This window comes from Sphaerodactylus townsendi, linkage group LG11 (assembly GCF_021028975.2).
Source record: "Sphaerodactylus townsendi isolate TG3544 linkage group LG11, MPM_Stown_v2.3, whole genome shotgun sequence".
Taxonomy (NCBI): domain Eukaryota; kingdom Metazoa; phylum Chordata; class Lepidosauria; order Squamata; family Sphaerodactylidae; genus Sphaerodactylus; species Sphaerodactylus townsendi.
The window spans coordinates 77,875,702-77,894,173 of NC_059435.1; the positions used below are offsets into that span (position 1 = coordinate 77,875,702).

At 48.5% G+C, this 18,472-nt stretch overlaps 1 protein-coding gene and 1 long non-coding RNA gene across 4 annotated transcripts in view; both read left to right on the forward strand.

Annotated features, from left to right (window-relative positions):
• The window catches only part of LOC125441169 (gastrula zinc finger protein XlCGF57.1-like), a 264,358-nt gene that overhangs the window by 1,342 nt on the left and 244,544 nt on the right, over window positions 1-18,472 (forward strand). The window contains exons 2-4 of one of the 3 annotated variants that reach the window (XM_048511544.1): window positions 3,157-3,283; window positions 3,629-3,742; window positions 12,771-14,696. In XM_048511544.1, coding sequence (XP_048367501.1) covers window positions 3,157-3,283; window positions 3,629-3,742; window positions 12,771-14,131 — 1,602 coding nt within the window. In that variant the 3' untranslated portion in view covers window positions 14,132-14,696. Of the gene's footprint in view, window positions 1-3,156; window positions 3,284-3,628; window positions 3,743-12,770; window positions 14,697-18,472 lie in introns of those variants that run through there. The other 2 variants (XM_048511545.1, XM_048511546.1) reach the window with 2 other exon arrangements.
• On the forward strand, window positions 14,972-15,476 carry LOC125441177. The gene is made up of 2 exons (XR_007245795.1): window positions 14,972-15,006; window positions 15,212-15,476. It is a non-coding gene; the product is annotated as an uncharacterized LOC125441177 (long non-coding RNA).

Consider the following 18,472-nt stretch of genomic DNA (forward strand, 5'->3'; position numbering starts at 1 on the left):
AATAAAAGGATTTGTGGGTTTCTTCTCACCTGCCACACATTTTGTCTGTCCGCTCCAGGGCTTAGTAGTGGGAGCCATTTTCGGCACAGGCTTCAGTCCTGGTGTGTAGAAATTAATAGTTAAGGAATGAGGGAGGGGGGCAGAATATGGGATGGCCGTGTGATAAAGGGAAGTGTTGTCAACAGAGGCATAAAGTGGCCCCCTGAGGAGTGGGAACCTTACAAGGTTAAATCCCACCCCCCCTTTCCTAGCTAAAATCCCCACAGGCAGGTCTGAGGGCAGCTAAGCCTACTAAATGTGCATGATGGTCTTGGTGGGAACAGTGTCCTGGCTGTGATGGTTCAGAGCAGCCTCACCTCATCAGGAAGCTAAGCAGGTCGCTTCCTGGTTATTTCTTGGATGGGAGACCACCAGGAAGTGCAGAGGCAGGCAATGGCAAACCACCTTTGAGCGTCTCTTGTCTTTGCAGGGTTTCCATAAGTCAGCTGTGATCTGACGGCATTTTCCGCTCCCATGGAAACAGTCTGCCTAGTACGTTTTTATCCCACTCTTCCCCTAAGGCTCAGGCCCTGCTTGCCCTGTTTCACCCTCACAACAACCTTGCCTGGTAGACTCAGAGAGAGTGACTGACCCAGAACCCCCCACTGCAGTTTATGGCAATATCGTGAGCAGCAGTGGCGTAGGAGGTTAAGAGCAGGTGCATTCTAATCTGGAGGAACCGGGTTTGATTCTCCGGCTTCGTCGCTTCGAGCTGTGGGAGGCCATCTGGGGAATTCAGATTAGCTCTGGGCACTCCTCACACACGCCAGCTGGGTGACCTTTGGGCTAGTCACAGCTTCTCGGAGCTCTCTCAGCCCCACCCACCTCACAGGGTGTTTGTTGTGAGGGGGGGAAGGGCAAGGAGATTGTCAGCCCCTTTGAGTCTCCTGCAGGAGAGAAAGGGGGGATAGAAATCCAAACTCTTCTTCTTCTTTCTGATTCTTCTGCAAATCTGTGTCACTCAGCCTGCTGCGTTTCAGTGTTGTAAGCCCCAAACAACCTCTCTGGTGTCTCTTGGGAGACCTGAGTATGAGCAAGCCTTTAGGGCAACTGAAGAGCCATCTAGGACTAGCAGGATGCAAAAGCCCACCCTGTGCAGCTGGCTCTTTGGCAGGAATGCTGCGCTTGTGCCAAGGTGGCTGGCCAGCATGGCCTGTCCAATAAGGAAGGGAGGCCAGTCCCGTCTGAGCGGCTATCCTACCTGGGCTCTCTGCAGCCTTGCAAATCTGGGGCAAATGTGGATTAAAGTTGAAGTGCTGCACCCCACCGCACCCCCCTCCCCTGGCAGCTAGGTGTTTAATTGGAATGGGGAATGAGGCAATTATGTCCTCTGAAAAGATTGGGATTCTTTAAAAGGCCCAGTCACAGCTCTGTGGGGACACCTTCTCTGTGTGCCACTCGCTCATCCGTCGGTGCGAGAGAGCAGCCTCCGAGGGCCGAGTCGACTTGTGGGATTGAAGCCATCCAGAAATCCTGGCTGTCTGTCAAAGAAAATGGAGAGACTTAATTACAGCCTTGGAGAAGGTGTTGAAAACATGAGATCAGTGGAGAGATAATGGCGGGTGCCAAATTATTTCCTTCATTTATATTCTGTGTCTGCTGATCCAGAGGAAAGCCGTTGTGGAATTTTTTTATAGATAGTATCTCGTGCTTTTAATTTAGTGCTGTTATCTCCGATCTGTGATGTCGACTAGGGCAGGCTGGAGCACATTCAATGCCTGGCTGGCAGAGATGCCGAAAGCAAAATACTTCTTGAAATTCTGTTTCCTGTGTGATCCGTGCATTGCTGTTATCGCTAGGTCCTGCAGTGGACATACTCTGCTCACCTGCCTGGGATTTTGTTATTTATTTAATTTATATCCCACTTTCCTCCCCAGTTGGGGCTCAAAAGGTAAGAACATAAGAACATAAGAACAAGCCAGCTGGATCAGACCAGAGTCTATCTAGTCCAGCTCTCTGCTACTCGCAAGTAGACCCATCACAGGTGCCTCTTTGGGAGCTCTCAGCCTCTGCAGGAGGTGAAAGCAATGGCCTTCTGCGGCTGTTGCTGCTCCTGAGCACCTGGTCTGCTAAGGCATTTGCAATCTCAGATCAAAGAGGATCAAGATTGGTAGCCAGAGATCGACTTCTCCATAAATCTGTCCATGCCCTTTTAAAAGCTAATATCCAGGTGTAGCGGGCCATCAACACCTCCTGTGGCAGCATATTCCAAACACCAATCCCATCGCTATGGAAGAAGTGTTTCCTTTTATTAGTCCTAATTCTTCCCCCCAGCATTTTCAATGGATGCCCCCTGGTTCTAGTATTGTGAGAAAGAGAGAAAAATTGGTCTTCTCTATTTTATCCCCACAACAACCCTGCAAGGTAGGTTAGGCCGAAAGAGTGTGATTGGTCCAGGGTTACCCAGAGAACTCCCGTGGCGTGGGTGGAGATTAGAACCTCGGTCTTCCGGGTACTGTGCCAGCACTCTTCGCCACTCCTGCACACTCGCTCTGTGCAACTGGAAAAGGAGATAAAGTTTGGAAAGAGGATGGATAGTGAATGGGTTGGCAGACTGGAAGCAACCAGCTGGGGAAGGGGGGGTTACTTGTATGTGCTTCAGAAATGTGATGGAACTGTGCCATGAACCCCTCAGCCAGCCGGGGCAGTGGGTGTGGCGGCAGGCCTGGTGTCAGCATGCCCCAGGGTTGGATATCTGCCAAGGCCGGGGGCTTCTTGCCAAGGCCACGGATTCCACCCCCACCCCCACCCCCTCCCCATTCACTTGCAAGCACTTTGCCTGGGGACCAGGGCTGCCCCACGCCAGCGGGGAAGCGTGTGAGGACGGGGCCAGGAGTGGGCACAGTAAACCGCCCTGCTGGCTGAAACCTGAAATGGCCCAGAGAGCTGTGCTTTGCCTTGCTGGCTCCCCCCCCCCCCACGACAGCTTTGCCGAGTGGTCATCAAAACCCCTGGCTCTTGTGGTTCTGGTCCAAATTGTGCCCCTCTGTGCCTGCTGTTTGAAGGAGAGCATTCACAGAAACGTCGGCGTGTTTTAGCCCCGAGCTCCGACAGAATCCTTCCAACAGCCCTGTTCCAGAGAGGACTCCAAAGTCGTTCTGTGTTCATTTCTTGTAGCCACAGGTGACGTTTGAAGACGTGGCGGTCTACTTCTCAACGGCGGAGTGGGCTAGTCTGGAGGAATGGCAGCGGGGTCTGTATCGGACCGTCATGGTGGAGAACTATGAGGCTGTCACCTCTCTGGGTAAAGATCTCTTTTGTATTGTCGAAGGCTTTCATGGCCAGAATCACTAGGGGGTTGTGGGTTTTCCGGGTTGTGCGGCCACGTTCAGTAGCATTTTCTCCTGATGTTTCGCCTGCATCTGTGGCTGAGGCATCTGTGCGTCTCTGTCCTTTCTCCTAGTAGGACTGGGTCTCGGCTGTAAAGTTCTGGGTGCTAAGTGACCCCTGCCTCCAGGAAGAGCATCACAAAGAGAGGGAAAAGGAAGGAACCAACAGGAGGGGTTTTCATCCCACCCAGCCCCCACGTCTGGAGTCACTGGGAGGGTGTAAGCGAGGCGTCTCATTCTGCTTTCTGTTCTTGCGACAGGGTACCTTTCCATCAAACCTGAAGTCATCTGTAAAATAGAGCGTGAAGAGGATCCCTGCAGGGAAGAGCCGCTGGAGCCCCCAAGATGGAGGAGACCCCAGAGCCCCTGGTTGGGTGAGTAGATGCTGGGAGAGGCATCTAGGCAGGGACGGAAACGGTGACTCTGACCACCTGCATTACTTCTCTCATAAGAACATAAGAACTAGCCTGCTGGATCAGACCAGAGTCCATCTAGTCCAGCTCTCTGCTACTCGCAGTGGCCCACCAGGTGCCTTTGGGAGCTCGCCTGCAGGATGTGAAAGCAATGGCCTTCTGCTGCTGCTGCTGCTCCTGAGCACCTGGTCTGCTAAGGCATTTGCAATCTCAGATCAAGGAGGATCAAGATTGGTAGCCATAGATTGACTTCTCCTCCATAAACCTGTCCAAGCCCTTTTTAAAGCTATCCAGGTCAGTGGCCATCACCACCTCCTGTGGCAGCATATTCCAAACACCCATCACACATTGCATGAAGAAGTGTTTCCTTTTATTAGTCCTAATTCTTCCCCCCAGCATTTTCAATGGATGCCCCCTGGTTCTAGTTCTAATGCTTCTCATTTGTGCTCCCCATTTTTTCAAAAATGGGTGTTGCTTCAGCCAGTTTCTAAAGAAGAAGAGGAAGAGTTGGATTTACATCCCACTTTCTCTCCTATAAGAGACTCAAAGGGGCTGACAAACTCCTTTCCCTTCCCCCCCCCCAACAAACACCCTGTGAGGTAGGTTAAATGCAAACATATATCTGAGCCCTGTTTCAGCAGGAAGAGGTGGGGTAGAAATATAATGAAGCAAAATAATAAATTAGAGCACTGTCGAGTCGCACAAGTAAAAAGCAGCAAGGAATGAACTGGCAGCAAGTGGCAAGTTCCTAATTGAAACCGCCGTGTGTGGGAAGGATGCCATCCTGAGCAGAGGCACACCTGAATTTGTAGCCTTGAAATGAGAGAGAAGCGAGAAGCACGCTGTCAAGGAAGACTCCACAGTCCCCTTCTACTTGAATTGCTTATTGATTCAATACACTCATAGAAACTTCTTCTTTTTTGTAGTTTATTACATATAACAGGCAAGCTTACAAGTTGCTCTAACGAATTAACAAAAAAAAAAAAACTTCAGGAAAAAACGAACTGGGCTTCAGCTTCAGTTAAACCCTCACTCACTAACTGCCCTTCCTGTGTTCTGAGCCACATCCTCCAACTGACACTTTCAGAATGTTCCTGAACTCTTCACATGCCCCTTTTCAGCTGAAATTTAGGGGCTAAATGTCTCAAAATTTCAGTTAGATCCAATCATATCATACAGGCAATTATATATAATTAACCACAATTCCGACGCACTTAGTGCATCAGCAATAATATTGTCCTTTTTTTACCCTTTACATGTTGAATCTCAAATTCATAATCTTGTAGGGCTAAGGACCATCTCAAAATAATGAAAGCATTGCTGTTTTTTCATCTTGCTCAAAAGGCCAAAGGATTATGGTCAGATCTTACAATAAACTTAGACCCTATTAGGTAAGGATGTAATTTTTTTGATTGCCCACAAAATGCATGCAGGCATTCCTTCGCATCGCTTGAGTATGCACATTCTCTAGGTAACAGCTTTACTAAGGAAAACTATTGGATGCATCAATTGGTTCGCTTTCTGAACTAATGTAGCACCTAAACCTCGCTCTGAAGCATCAGTATACACTTCAAATGGTTTGTTAAAATCAGGAGCAACTAATACTGGAGCATTTACAACAGCCCTTTTACCCCGCCAAAAGCAGTTTGACATCTATCGCCTCCAAACAACTTTAAATGGAGCTCGCTACATAAGTCTGATAATGGTGTAGCTAGTTCAATTCTTAGTTGAGGTATGAACTTTCTATAAAACTCCAACTAATCCTAAAAGGACTGAATATTCTTTTTTGTGGTTGGAATAGGCCAATTCTTAATACTGGCAACCTTAGCTTCAAGAGGCTTAATTTGACCGCTGTCGGCCACAGTGACCAAGGTATATCACCTCCTTCCATCCAAATTGACACTTATCAGGTCTCAAAGTTAACTCCAGCTTCTTTGAACCTTTCTGCAAAACCATTCGTGATATGTTTCAAATGGGTCTCCCAGGAATCAGACATGATGGCTATATCATCCTGATAACCAAAGGCATAATCTAACCCAGTAAGAACCTTTATCAATCAACCTCTGAAGGCCTTTGAAGTCTCTGCTTAACCTGCAGCAAAAGGCATTCTCTTTAAATTTGAAAAAATGCCTAAGCCCCAAGATACAACAAAGTGCTGTTTTCTAGAGTGCTTCTTTAGTTAGGTGGAATTTGCCAATACCCTTGAAATTGAGTCCAAGGTGCTTATAAACTTAGCATCTAGCTAATCTTTCCACCTCAATTCCTCCAAACGGGTGTGGATAAGGATCAAGAGTTGTCATTAGACTAACCTTTCTAAAGTCTACACACAAAGCTCCGAATTCAGGAGGGTCACCCTCAGACAATTTTGCTTTTCTTCACTAGTACTCTATGGGTGTCTTTCCTATGCACTGCTTACTACAGGGGCTCAATCCTTAAATATCCCACTTCAACATTTGTTTTAACCTCCTTTTCCACAACTTCTTTCATAATGTATTGTTAATAGGGTATGGTAGTGGTTTTATGAAAAAGGTGCTTACACTTCCAGTGTCAATGTGGTGGGAAATCAGGTGAGTCAAACCGGCCACTGTTCAGTAAACAACAACAATTCAAAGTCCTTTAACAAATGTCTAACTTAAGCTTACATTGCCCTTCTGATAAACCATATATCTGAAATCCTAACTCTTCTTACTCTACAGACTCAGAACACTTCCTCAAAAATTCCACATTCCACAAACCATCTCAAGCAAGTAGTGTCAACTCAAATTCTTGTACTGAAAGTCATTACAGTAGATCTTCACAATACGGTAAGTGTTTCTGTTCAACCTCTATCAAGATGCACAGTTCTTCTGCCCATCATCTTCTGTGAATTACATACCGTTTCCGGCTGGGTAAAACCTGTATTATCACATAAGGTCCCTTCCAAGCCACATCCAACTCTAACAGGCTTATCCACTGACAGTAATAAGTAACTTTATTACCCACTGCAAAGCTGCGCGGGTCTAGCCTCCTTAACATCGTGCGCAGTGGTCTTTTTTGCTTTGCCGAGCCTGCTTCAAATTTCAAGCTGCAGCTGTCCTTACTTCCTGCAGAGTTCTTTTGCAGCCTCACAGAAATATGCATTTACATCCTTTTGGGACAAGAGTTGTCAGTAAAGCCTTCCCTAATTTGTCGTTTTCCTAGCTAAGCCCAAAGGACTCCTCTGGATATCTCTTACCAAACAATAACTGGATTTTGGGACTAAATCCTTGTGCTTTCTTGGACTGAATCACGGATTTGAAAGCAACGCCAAATATGGTACCACGCTTGATCCCATGTAATTTGAAATGTGCTTTGTAGGGCACATAAGACTTCAACAATTGTCCTAGAAGCTTCTGAATGGCCTTCCTCCAATTTCAAAACCATTTGACTTCCGAGGGTTATACGCCACTACAGGGGCATGCTGAACCTCGTGGCCAACGAACTCTCACAGAAAATTTTCATCACCTGTGACATCAAATTAGGGGCTTGATCAGTCATTAGTACTTTCTATCACAACTACATATGTGGGACACAAATTCCATTTCTAAGGCCTTAGCTACTGACACAGATGTAATGTTTCTCACACACAAAAGGCAATAAGGAAATCTGGTTGCATGGTCAACTATAACTACAATAATATACTGTTTTCCTAACTACTTTTGTGTAAAAGGACCTAAAATGTCTGCAAACTGACCTTGCAAAGGGTTCATATCAATTACTGCAGGGGTCAGAGGTGCGTATTTCACCTAGGTTCTATCAGTAGCTGCCTCCAAACCCGTTGACATACATCACATGTCTTGCAAACTTCTAACTGCTTTAGTCAACTCCTGGCCAAAAAAACTGCCTCTTTGAATCTCCTTTTTCCATATAGTCCTTTCTATTCCTAGGTGTCCAGTTTTCCACGGGGACACTATGAGCCAAGTTCTAAAATTTCTTCCCTGTACTTCTCTTGGAATTACTTGTAACTGTAAGGTTATTTTCTCCTTTCCCCTCTCAGAAAGCCCTGCCTCCATTTTTGATGGCATACAATAAGCCACAGATTGCCATATAAATCTGTCAGATTCTTTTTTTAGATACTTCTCCAGAAGCAACCTCTTGCCTTTTCACAATATAACTTTTTTTTTAAAGTAGTACATGATCTTTTTGTTCAAGCTTTCCAAACTGCTCAGACCTTTTCATGACATAAGCATTTTTTTTTTATCCTCAAAATGGAAAGCTTCAACTTCCTATAGCTGGACTAGGAGTGCTTTAATGACTCATCTTTTTTTTTCCCTCCAATTGTGACTTAGTTAACTCCCAGCTTTGCTTATTAAGTCAACTCCACTTCCAATCTCCACTTTTTTCTTTTTTTGTCTACCTCCAAGTATTTGATCTTGTAAGTTTCTTTTTTCCAGGGGCTTTAGGAACTTCTAAGTTGAAACTTTTCATGTACATCTTCTAATTCCCTTGGTACCTCCTCTCTCTGTTTCTCTCTCTTCTTTTCTCAGTGCTTGTTTTAGCCTTTGACCTAGTAACTACTGGCATGTCATTTGTTCAGGATTGGAAGCAACACATCTGCTCCAATTGTAAAAGTATACTGTGTTCATCATGTAAACACTGCAATGGCATATATGTCCTTTTCAATTCTGGGGAGCTCCGGATATGAATCAGTACCAAATTTAAGTATATAGGGTCCTTCTGGTATGTAGTAATCCTGCATCCTTCCCTTACCAACTGGATGACTTTATTTGGTTTTAACAACTTTCTGTTGATAGAACTTTATATTCCGCTCCCTGTGCCAACAGAACTCTTCCACCCACAACTTCCTCTAAGTAACATCACTTTCATAGCTCCTGAGATTCCAAACCCACTGTCTCTCTGCTCCTCAGATATCAAGCACTATTTTTACATCAACCAGTTGTAATCTCTCCCATTCTCACTCTTGGTTCTTGTTCAGTGGATTTCACCAAGTTCTCATCGTCACCAAAGCATATCTTCTGGCTGTCAGCTGCAGAGTTTCTCCTATAGGACTTAGCAGAAGTTCTTCATCACCATACGGTGATCGTTTCTCCTTCACTGGAACAAGCAGAACTACCTGGTGAATCTCATTAATCTCCTCCCAATCTTCATCATTTTGCACCAAACCGACATTTCCAACATGTTGCACTCCCTTGTTTCTCTCTTTATTTCCTCTTGCATTACTAGTGATTTTGAAGCACTCTTTCTCCAATAATAAAAGCAGATTATATTCTTTTGGTGTATAGATCTGGGTTACCGCCTTGGAAAGCAAAGTCCTTTCTCTGAAGCAAACTTTTTTTCTCCATCTTTACCTTCGTGAACTCAATATTTCTCGGCTGGTTTTAAAACAATTCTCTCTGATCTCTCGGATACAAAAACGCAAGGGTTTTCTCCTTTAAGCTTTTATGGCGGCTCATCTGGTTCGCGAAAAGCAGCTTTCGTCAGATACAAATCTTAAGTTTCTCTTTAGCTTGAACAAGAGCTTTATTCTCTTTTTCGAGTGTGTGAAAAAAATGTTCTCTTAAGTTTCAAGGTTGCTATCATGCCTCTTCTATGGACTGGAACCTTTGCAGCCTCCTATACCATTGCTGAATCTATAAGTCTTCAATCGAGTTTCATAAAAGCAACATAGCTCTTCCCTTCCTCTTAGGAAAAGCTCCCTCAGTTCTCTTCCTCAACTGATCCTTCGATTTTTCCAAATCCCGCCGGCTGCCTGCTTTAAAATTTTCATAGGTGGCTTTCTTCCCAAGTGTAAGTTCACCCAATAACTGAGCTTAAATCTCCAGCAACGCAAGGCCATAACTCTCACTTTGGCTCTCTCTGGGAACCCATTTTCATTTCAAGCGCAGCTTCAAACAAAGCTTTCAAAAAACTTTCCACTGACTCACCCTGCTGGCTACCTGGGGAACTGTCTCTTCTGCCAAGCTGCAGCCTGACTCTCTGTCTATCCTGCATCAGCAAAGTTCATGGTGGTTTTTGTGCAGCAGCATAAACGCTTGTAGCAGCAACCCTTCATCCATCCTCGCAGTGCTGGCGTTGGTACTGAGGAATCGCCTCTGTATCTATACGGTCATCCCGCCTGGTTGCATTTAACTCTGGTAGTCCTTCGGGGTGTACTGACAGACTTTCTGTAATATTCTCATCCATGTTCCTCAACTCCTTGCTATATTCCAACAGCTGTCCCCTGCGGGTTCCCAACTCTTGAGCTACCACTCTAAGCCGCTTGATTCGCTGCCTCAGCTTGAGAAAAAAATGGTAGGCGCCTGGTATGCCCGCTCTTTTCCAGTGTGAATTCTGCACTTCCATCTCACCTTTTTTAGATCGTAGGTTTCACTTACTGGTCCTCGCTCCATCTGCACATTCAACTGAAATTCTGTGGTTTGTATCTAGAGCAAATTTCTTTACACTCTTTTGCTTGCCAACAAAATGCCTCACCGCGTACTTCGCAAAACCCTCCTGGCTGCTGTCACTTCGGCGTCAAGGAAGACTCCCCAGTCCCCTTCTACTTTAATTGCTTTATTGATTCAATAAGCACTCATAGAAACTTCTTCTTTTGTAGTTTATTAGCATATAATAACAGGCAAAGCTTACAAGTTGCCTCTCAACGTAATTAACAAAAGAAAACTTCAGGAAAAAAACGAACTGGGCTTCTGTAGCTTCAGTTAAACTCCTCACTCATCACTAACTGCCCTTTCCTGGTGTTCTGAGCCCACATCCTCCTAACTGACACTTTTCTAGAATGTTCCTGAACCTCTTCATCACACGCCTTTCTATTGGGCAAGCAGACAAATAACAAAGTAATAAACAATAATAAAAAACGGATTAAAAAGCATATACAATCCTGAAAATAAATGTTAGGTGGAAGGAAATCTACTGGCGTTTAGCAATTTCCAGGAGAAAGTCTGCCACTATCATACAGAGGGAAGGATCAGGGTTGTCCAACAAGTAGTGTAATCTAATTAAATCGGGGAGATGGGGTAAATGTGAAGGAGTAAGATCTGATTTCCTTGAATCTGAGACAGTGTAGTAATTGGTGGGCCAGAGATTCAACGGAGCCATCGTTACACGGGCACAATCTTTTAGCCTTTTCTTGCTTATTAAATCTGCCATGTAACAAGGCAGAAGGCATAACATTAAACCTGGCGAGCATTATGGCTCTCCTTTGAACAGGGTTTATTAAGCAATACAGGTAGTGTAGCCTTGAAATGCATCCTGAGTGCAGGGAATCGCCACATCATCAGGGGTCCGGGGGACAGAAGGACAAGGAGCCCTCCCCCTTGTTCCCAGCACTTGGCAGGCTTGTGGGCGGGCAAAGCGGCACCAGGAGAGAGGGGCAGTCGAGGTGCCACCCTAGAGAAGTTCAGGCTCGGAAGCTGTCTGATGCCGTCAGTCCGCCTGGCCCAGTCTGTCTCCTCTGACTGTCACTGACTGTCCAAGGCCATCAGCCAAGGAAGCTTCATGATATTGATGAATTGTAATCTAGTTCCTTCCAGTCTGTCAACCACATTTTTCTGTTCCTCCGATGATAGTAATCTGAAGTCAGCAAGGGCCTCTTGTACTAAATTAGCTGGCATCAGTGAAGGAGACAGTGGCATCCGTGAAGGAGACAAGGTCACCGGAGAGTCTTGAAGATCTTTACTGTAACTATCCACAGAGGGGCAATTATTATCCATTGGAGCTAAAAGTTCAGCCAGCTCCCCAAGGAAGCTGCTCCCCAAATGTGCTTCCAAGATGGTGACGGAGCAGCTGCGCCAAACTTTTCTCTTCCCTTTAAATTATTGTATGGTTTTCCTCTGTTGTTTTATTGTTTTAACTGCCGATAAGAGGCTGTTTCCAACACTTTTGAAATGTCCAGAGGCAAGGCGAGGGTCTGGGAGTTCGCTATAAAGTCGTAAAACCTCTAATTGATGGAAACAGACAGGAGTGATTGAAGAGCTCACTGCAATTAAAGCCGACTGGCTTTTCTTGAAGAAATAAGCTGCCTGGAGCAGAATTTCTCTGGACCTGCTGTGCTGTGCTGTGTCCTCCTTTATCTCCCCTTCTACCATAAGGATTGGCCTGAGTGCTGGGTGGGAGTGGGTGGGGGGCTGTTGACAGTCTCTTCCGCCTCTCAGGGGAGGGAGGTGGGGGCTGTACAGAGGGCCTTCGCCCCCAATTTATTGAATGCCCTCCAACTGGAGGCCCGACAGGTGCTGACACTATATACCTTTTGGCACTTGGTTAAGAGCCGTACGCTCATCTTTGGCTTTCTGGCATTTGAATTCACGGGGCGCTTCAATTCTGCCCCGCAGCCCCTCTGGACTTTTTTTTTTCGAAACTTTGTCCCTCCCAATTCCTGCAACCTTCGAGAGGGTTAGGGGAGGGGGTGGGTATGTTTGAGGTATGTTTTCAGGTGTGTATTTGGGGGGAGGTATGTTTTTGTTTCAGGTATGCTTAGGTATATTGTCGAAGGTTTTCACGGCCGGAATCACGGTTGTGGTTTCCGAGCTGTATGGCCGTGTTCTAGCAGCATTCTCTCCTGACGTTTCGCCTGCATCTGTGGCTGGCATCTTCAGAGGATCTTCAAAGGATCTTATTCAGATCCTCTGAAGATGCCTCAGCCACAGATGCAGGCGAAACGTCAGGAGAGAATGCTGCTAGAACACGGCCATACAGCCCGGAAACCACACAGCACCCCTATGCTTAGGTATGTTTTTATGGATGTTTTTAGTTTTAGGTGTGTTGTTGGGAATTTTGATCTGTGTTTGATGCTGTTTTTATTGCAACGTGGGAAGCATTTTTAGATAGCTGTAGCCTGCCCTGGGAAGCATTTGACAGGTGGGATAGAAATCAGCTAAACAAACAAACTCACTCCTTGGTTGCGCTATCGGCGCAGTTCCCCTTTGAAAGTTGCCAGAAGCGGGCAATGGTGCCAGCCCCGCGGGTCTCGGCGTATGCTCAGCAGGATGGCAGGAATCTTTTCCTTTCTTCCCAGCAGAAGATGAGATTCGGATAGCAGATGAGGAAGAGGATGTCGGGGCGGGCACCATCCTGCGAATCCCGGCTCAACGCAAGAGAAAGAAGAAGGACCGCTCAACAGGAGCAGAGAAGCCACAGACTCAGGCATCGAGCTCCCCCACCAAGATGGACGCCAGGACTCTGCCCCGCGTGACGCTGAAGACGAACCCGCCCAAGTGCCCGGAGTGCGGCAAAAGCTTCTTCAGCAACGTGGCCATGACCATCCACATCCGGACGCACACGGGGGAGCGCCCCTTCAAGTGCCACCTCTGCCCTCTAAGAGCCCTGTGGGGGACCTGCTTAGCCACCGCCAAGACGATAACACCCCGCGCGCCGGAGGCTCCTCCCACCGCCGGCTCCATTCTCAAGGAGAAGAAATGCCTCAGTGCCAAGCTGCAGCTCCTGCGCCACTTGGGGGCCAGCCCAGGGCCCAAGAAGCCCCACACCTGTCCCCAGTGCGGGAAGAGCTTCAACAAGAAGCAGGACTTGCGCAAGCACCAGGGGACGCACTCGGCCGAGCGGCCCTTCTCCTGCCTGCAGTGCGGGCGCCGCTTCCGGCTCAAGCAGATCTTGGTGGCCCACATGAAGGTCCACGTCGGGGAGAGGCCCTTCGCCTGCCCTCAGTGCGGGAAGCGCTTCCGGCAGAAGCACCACGTGGAGAGCCACCAGCGGGTCCACACCGGCGAGAAGCCCTTCGCGTGCGCGACGTGCGGCAAGCGCTACGCCCAGAAGCAGCCGCTCATCAGCCATCTGCGGGTCCACACTGGCGAGCGGCCCTACGCGTGTGCCGAGTGCGGGAAGTCGTTCCGGAACCAGGCCACCCTCACGATCCACTACCGCACGCACACCGGGGAGCGGCCCTATCGCTGCCTCCTCTGCGGCAAAACCTGCAGCCAGCTACAGCATCTCAAGAGCCACCAGAGGGTGCATCGCGGGGAGCAGCACCTCATTGCGACCGGAGACACTAAAGCCCTGGCTCAGAAGAGAGCTCGGGAGATGGCGGAGAAGCCCCACCCATGTCCCAAGTGCGAGAAGCGCTTTCGGGACGAAAAGATCATGCAGGTCCACTTGAAAACCCACGCGGACAAGAAGCTGACGAAATCTGGATCCTCACCAGCCAGGGCAGTTCTTGGCCAAAACACCTCTCCTTCTGCCCGGCGGAAACTCTCCCCCGCAGATGCCAGATCCATTAGCAAAGGGATCGGCTTGAGCAAGAAGCCTTCTGCTGTAATGCAGCCGGGCACCGTAGCTGGAAGGAGGTCTTTTGCCTGCACCGACTGCGATCGGAGGTTCACGCAGGCAAAATATCTCACCCTGCACCGCAGGAGCCACACCTGAGAGGAGCTGCTTGCCCTGGGAATGAGAACCTTGTGTGTGGCCTTTGAGAGGAGCCTGGCAGCAAAGGACCCCTTCTGTTTGGAGTAACTTGGCCGACAACCCTTTTGTGTTATGGAAAACTTCCTTGGAAAAGAGGCTTCCAGCGAGCCCTTGCAGGTAGACAGGCAGGTGTCTCACGGAAGATCCTGTTTCCCCCACTTCTCTGTTCCTCCTCTTTTTTCCCCAATGTCCATTCTGAGGAAGATTCCTGTGCACCTTGAAAGCTTGCATTTTGAACAGTTCTGCTCTCCAGGAGGGTCTACTGCTGGCGTTCCTCATTCTACAGATCCAAACTCAGCTGCACTTTGGGGCTGGCAGGAAGCTGCCACTCTCGGGCACGTGCTCAGTGCAGCCAGGCCTTGAGCTGCTTCTTGCAAAGCCCTCCTGATAGACAGGTGGCCCCCCAGCCTCTGTTTAAAAACTTTCACAGAAGCAGACTCCCCCCACCCTCTGAGGCAGCGTTTTCCACTGTCGAACAGCCCTGGCCGTCAGGAAGTTCTCCCTAATGTTTAGGTGGAATCTCTTTTCCTGGAGCAGCAGTGGCGTGGGAGGTTAAGAGCTCGTGTATCTAATCTGGAGGAACCGGGTTTGATTCCCCGCTCTGCCGCCTGAGCTGTGGAGGCTTATCTGGGGAATTCAGATCAGCCTGTGCACTCCCACACGCGCCAGTTGGGTGACCTTGGGCTAGTCACAGCTTCTCGGAGCTCTCTCAGCCCCACCCACCTCACAGGGTGTTTGTTGTGAGGGGGGAAGGGCAAGGAGATTGTCAGCCCCTTTGAGTCTCCTGCAGGAGAGAAAGGGGGGATATAAATCCAAACTCTTCTTCTTCTTCTTCTGTAGTTCAAATCTATAACTCCTTGACCTTGTCTCTGGAGCAGCAGAAAACAAGCTTGCTCCCTCTTCAATGACATCCCTTCAAACGTTGAAGCAAGGCTAGCATGTCACTCCTCAACTTTAGGACTTGCCAAACACTCCCCCTTCTCTTGAGCCTATCAAAGAGAGCCCTGCTTTGCCAGGCTGGGAGATGGGAGCCCTCACCAGAGCGGGGGGGTGATGTCCCCAAGCAGAGTTCCCTCGCAAGGAAATCACACAGAGCTTTACAAGGGGGATCATTTGGGAGCTGCTGGGCATCATCATTAAGATCGGCCGGTTATGGAGCCTCCTCTGGAGCTTTTGAAGGAGATCTGGCGAGATCTATTTTTGTTACCTCCTCACAAGACTTTGTGTGGTTTCTGTTCTTCCTTGTAGTGGTGATGCGTACCAAGGGGGCGGGGGGTATATTCAATAAAGTATGAATTTAACACAAGAGACTGGCTGCATTTCCTTTTTTGTTGTGGGCTGAGGAAGAGTTCTTGCCCACAAGGGATGTTCTGTATTTATTAAAACATTCTTATCCTGCCTTTCCTTGTGGTTCAAGGTGGCCTACAATGATAGTTGACATTTCCAGTTTAAAAACCAAGCCTCAAATTCCTTCCCTCTCCCTGCTTAAAAGATGCCTGCCATTCAACGCCCCCACCCCCGAAGCCCTGGCAACCAGGCCGACCTGGCAGTGCCTCCTGAAGACCTCCAAGGGAGGGCCCCACAGCTCTCCAGGGAACCCGTTCCACACAGCTGGAGCCACGGAGGGTCTAGCCAATGCCGGATGGGCCACCGCCCACACGATGAGATAGCCGACAGATGGCTCCCTGGCAACTGGTTGGCACATAGAAACATGGCAGCAGGTGGCTCTTTAAAAGTGGGGGATGTTGTGCCAACCTGCAGTGGAACCTGGGACAGGTCTCTCCAGTGCCAGGAGGGAGAATTGGCCTTTCCCTGCCGGGTGGGGCAAGGTGTCCTTGCAAACCCACCACCGTTGCCCTGCGATCTGTTATCAGAGGCAAGACTGGCTGCAGACAAGCCGCCCTGCGCAGCTCAACACTACGGCGTTCAGTCAATGTGAGCCAGCCTGGTGCTGCTAGATCAGTGATGGCGAACCTATGGCACGGGGGCCAGAGGTGGCACTCGGAGCCCTCTCTGTGGGCACGCGCAAACAGAGTTCGTCATGTGGGGGGCGGAAAATCACCCCCCCCACACACACACACACATCTAGGCTGGCCTGGGCCACTGGAGTTAATAAACGCGCATGTTATCGCCGGTGAAAGCAGGGGAGGACTCCGAGCCTGACGGGCGTGGTGCCTGTGCTCCAGGAGCCCGCCGTCGGCTGCGGTGCAGAGGAGGCAGAGATGCTAGAGAGGCACAGAGTGGTGCATGCAGGACTTGCTGGAGGCTAGACCAGGCTATCCCCCGCTCGAGCAGGTGGGGAGGAGGAAGAGGGAGCCAACCGTTTTTTTCTAAACTGAAACCTCAGCATTCAGGTTAAATCGCCAGGTTGGCACTTTGCAATAAATAAGTGGGGTTTGGGTTGCAATTTGGGCACTCGGTCCCAAAAAGGTTCGCCATCACTGTGCTAGATTGTCAGGAGTGTCGCCTGACCCTGCTGGATCAGACCAGGGAGGGCTCACCTAGCCCAGCAACCTGTCTCACACAGCAGCCAACCGGTTCCTCTGCAGGGCCAACCAAAAGGGCAGAGTAGCCATGGCCACCCGCTGGTGTTGCCTTGAGGCTCTGGGGGGATTCAGGGGCCGACTGCCATGTAAATGACGACACAGATATATCCCATTAATACACAAGCCTCAATATATAGTGAACATAAGAACATATGAACTCACTTATTTTTACCATTCTATTTTTGTTTACATCTACGTTACCCTCCTAGGGAGGAGTCCGGCCGTTCCCTTCCTTGGGGAGGCTTTTTTAATAAACCGGGTTATGGGATGCCTGTTATTATTGTATTGACCGCTGTTTTAATGGATTTTAGTAAATGTAACAATTGTTTATGTGGTCACTATTGTGATCCTTTGTTATATACTGTAGATATACTGACGTTGTTGTGCACCGCCCAGAGCCCCTTGGGGATGGGGCGGTCTACAAATCCAAACAATAAATAAAATGAAAGAAATAAGAAGGAGCCTGCTAGATCAGACCAGAGTCCCTCTAGTCCAGCTCACTGCTACTCGCAGTGGCCCACCAGGTGCCTTTGGGAGCTCACGTACAGGAGGTGAAAGCAATGGCCTGCTGCTGCTGCTGCTGCTCCTGAGCACCTGGTCTGCTGAGGCATTTGCAATCTGAGATCAAGGAGGATCAAGATTGGGAGCCATAGATCGACTTCTCCTCCATCAATCTGTCCAAGCCCCTTTTAAAGCTATCCAGGTTAGTGGCCATCACCACCTCCTGTGGCAGCATATTCCATTTATTGTGTGCTTTTACTAAGTGCATTTATTGTGCACTGGGCACTTTATATTGAGGCTTGTGTATTAGCGGGATATATCTTTCTGTTCTGGAACTTATCTGCTCTGCGCTGTCGGATATTGGTTGCCATGTATATGATCATATGACCAGACTCCTCCGGGACGCTTTGTGGCACCTGGGCGACTGCTCCTCGTTTCTGCTGAGTAAAACTCTCCACAGCCGGGTCCCAAATTAAAGTGAAGTTTTATTCCTTAAGAAAGGTTTAGTATCATAAACAGTGTTATCAACAAAAACAGGAAGAGGACACATCCCTCGGTTAAGTCAATGAATCTGCACGCTGGTTTCATTCCCACTGTCTATTGCCATGGTGGCGAACCTTTGGCACTCCAGATGTTATGGACTACAATTCCCATCAGCCCCTGCCAGCATGGCCAATTGGCCATGCTGGCAGGGGCTGATGGGAATTGTGAACCATAACATTTGGAGTGCCAAAGGTTCGCCACCACGGGCCTATTGGAATTGTCTGTACCCACTAATAGTTCTCCAACTGACATACATTATTTGGGGGGTGGGGGGGTTGCTCTTTTGTTTACCATCTTTGTGGGATCAAAGATGATGAGAAAGTTGGGGCTGAAGCTACTACTCAGGTTTGTCAAAGGCTTTCACGGCCGGACTCAACTGAGGAACAAGACCTACCAGACCACGGCCACACAGACCAGAAATCCCACAACAACAAGTACTAGTCAGGTGTCTGTCAACCTGTGTCCTATGGGTTTTATTTGGTACATGTGTGAGACAAGGTGGGAATGTTTTCTGGAAGCAACAGATGTTTGGAGGGTGGGGTGTAGATGTTCCTGAATGGAGACCTCCTTCTTCTCTCTCAGAGAAATCAAACTCTGTTGCCCCCCCCCCCCACATCCCCTTAAGGTGCAGCTACTGCCCAGATTTTGCAGGAGGCAGCTGGAGCTGGACTCCCCACCCCCATCCCCTTTAACACACCTGAGAGTCTGCAGA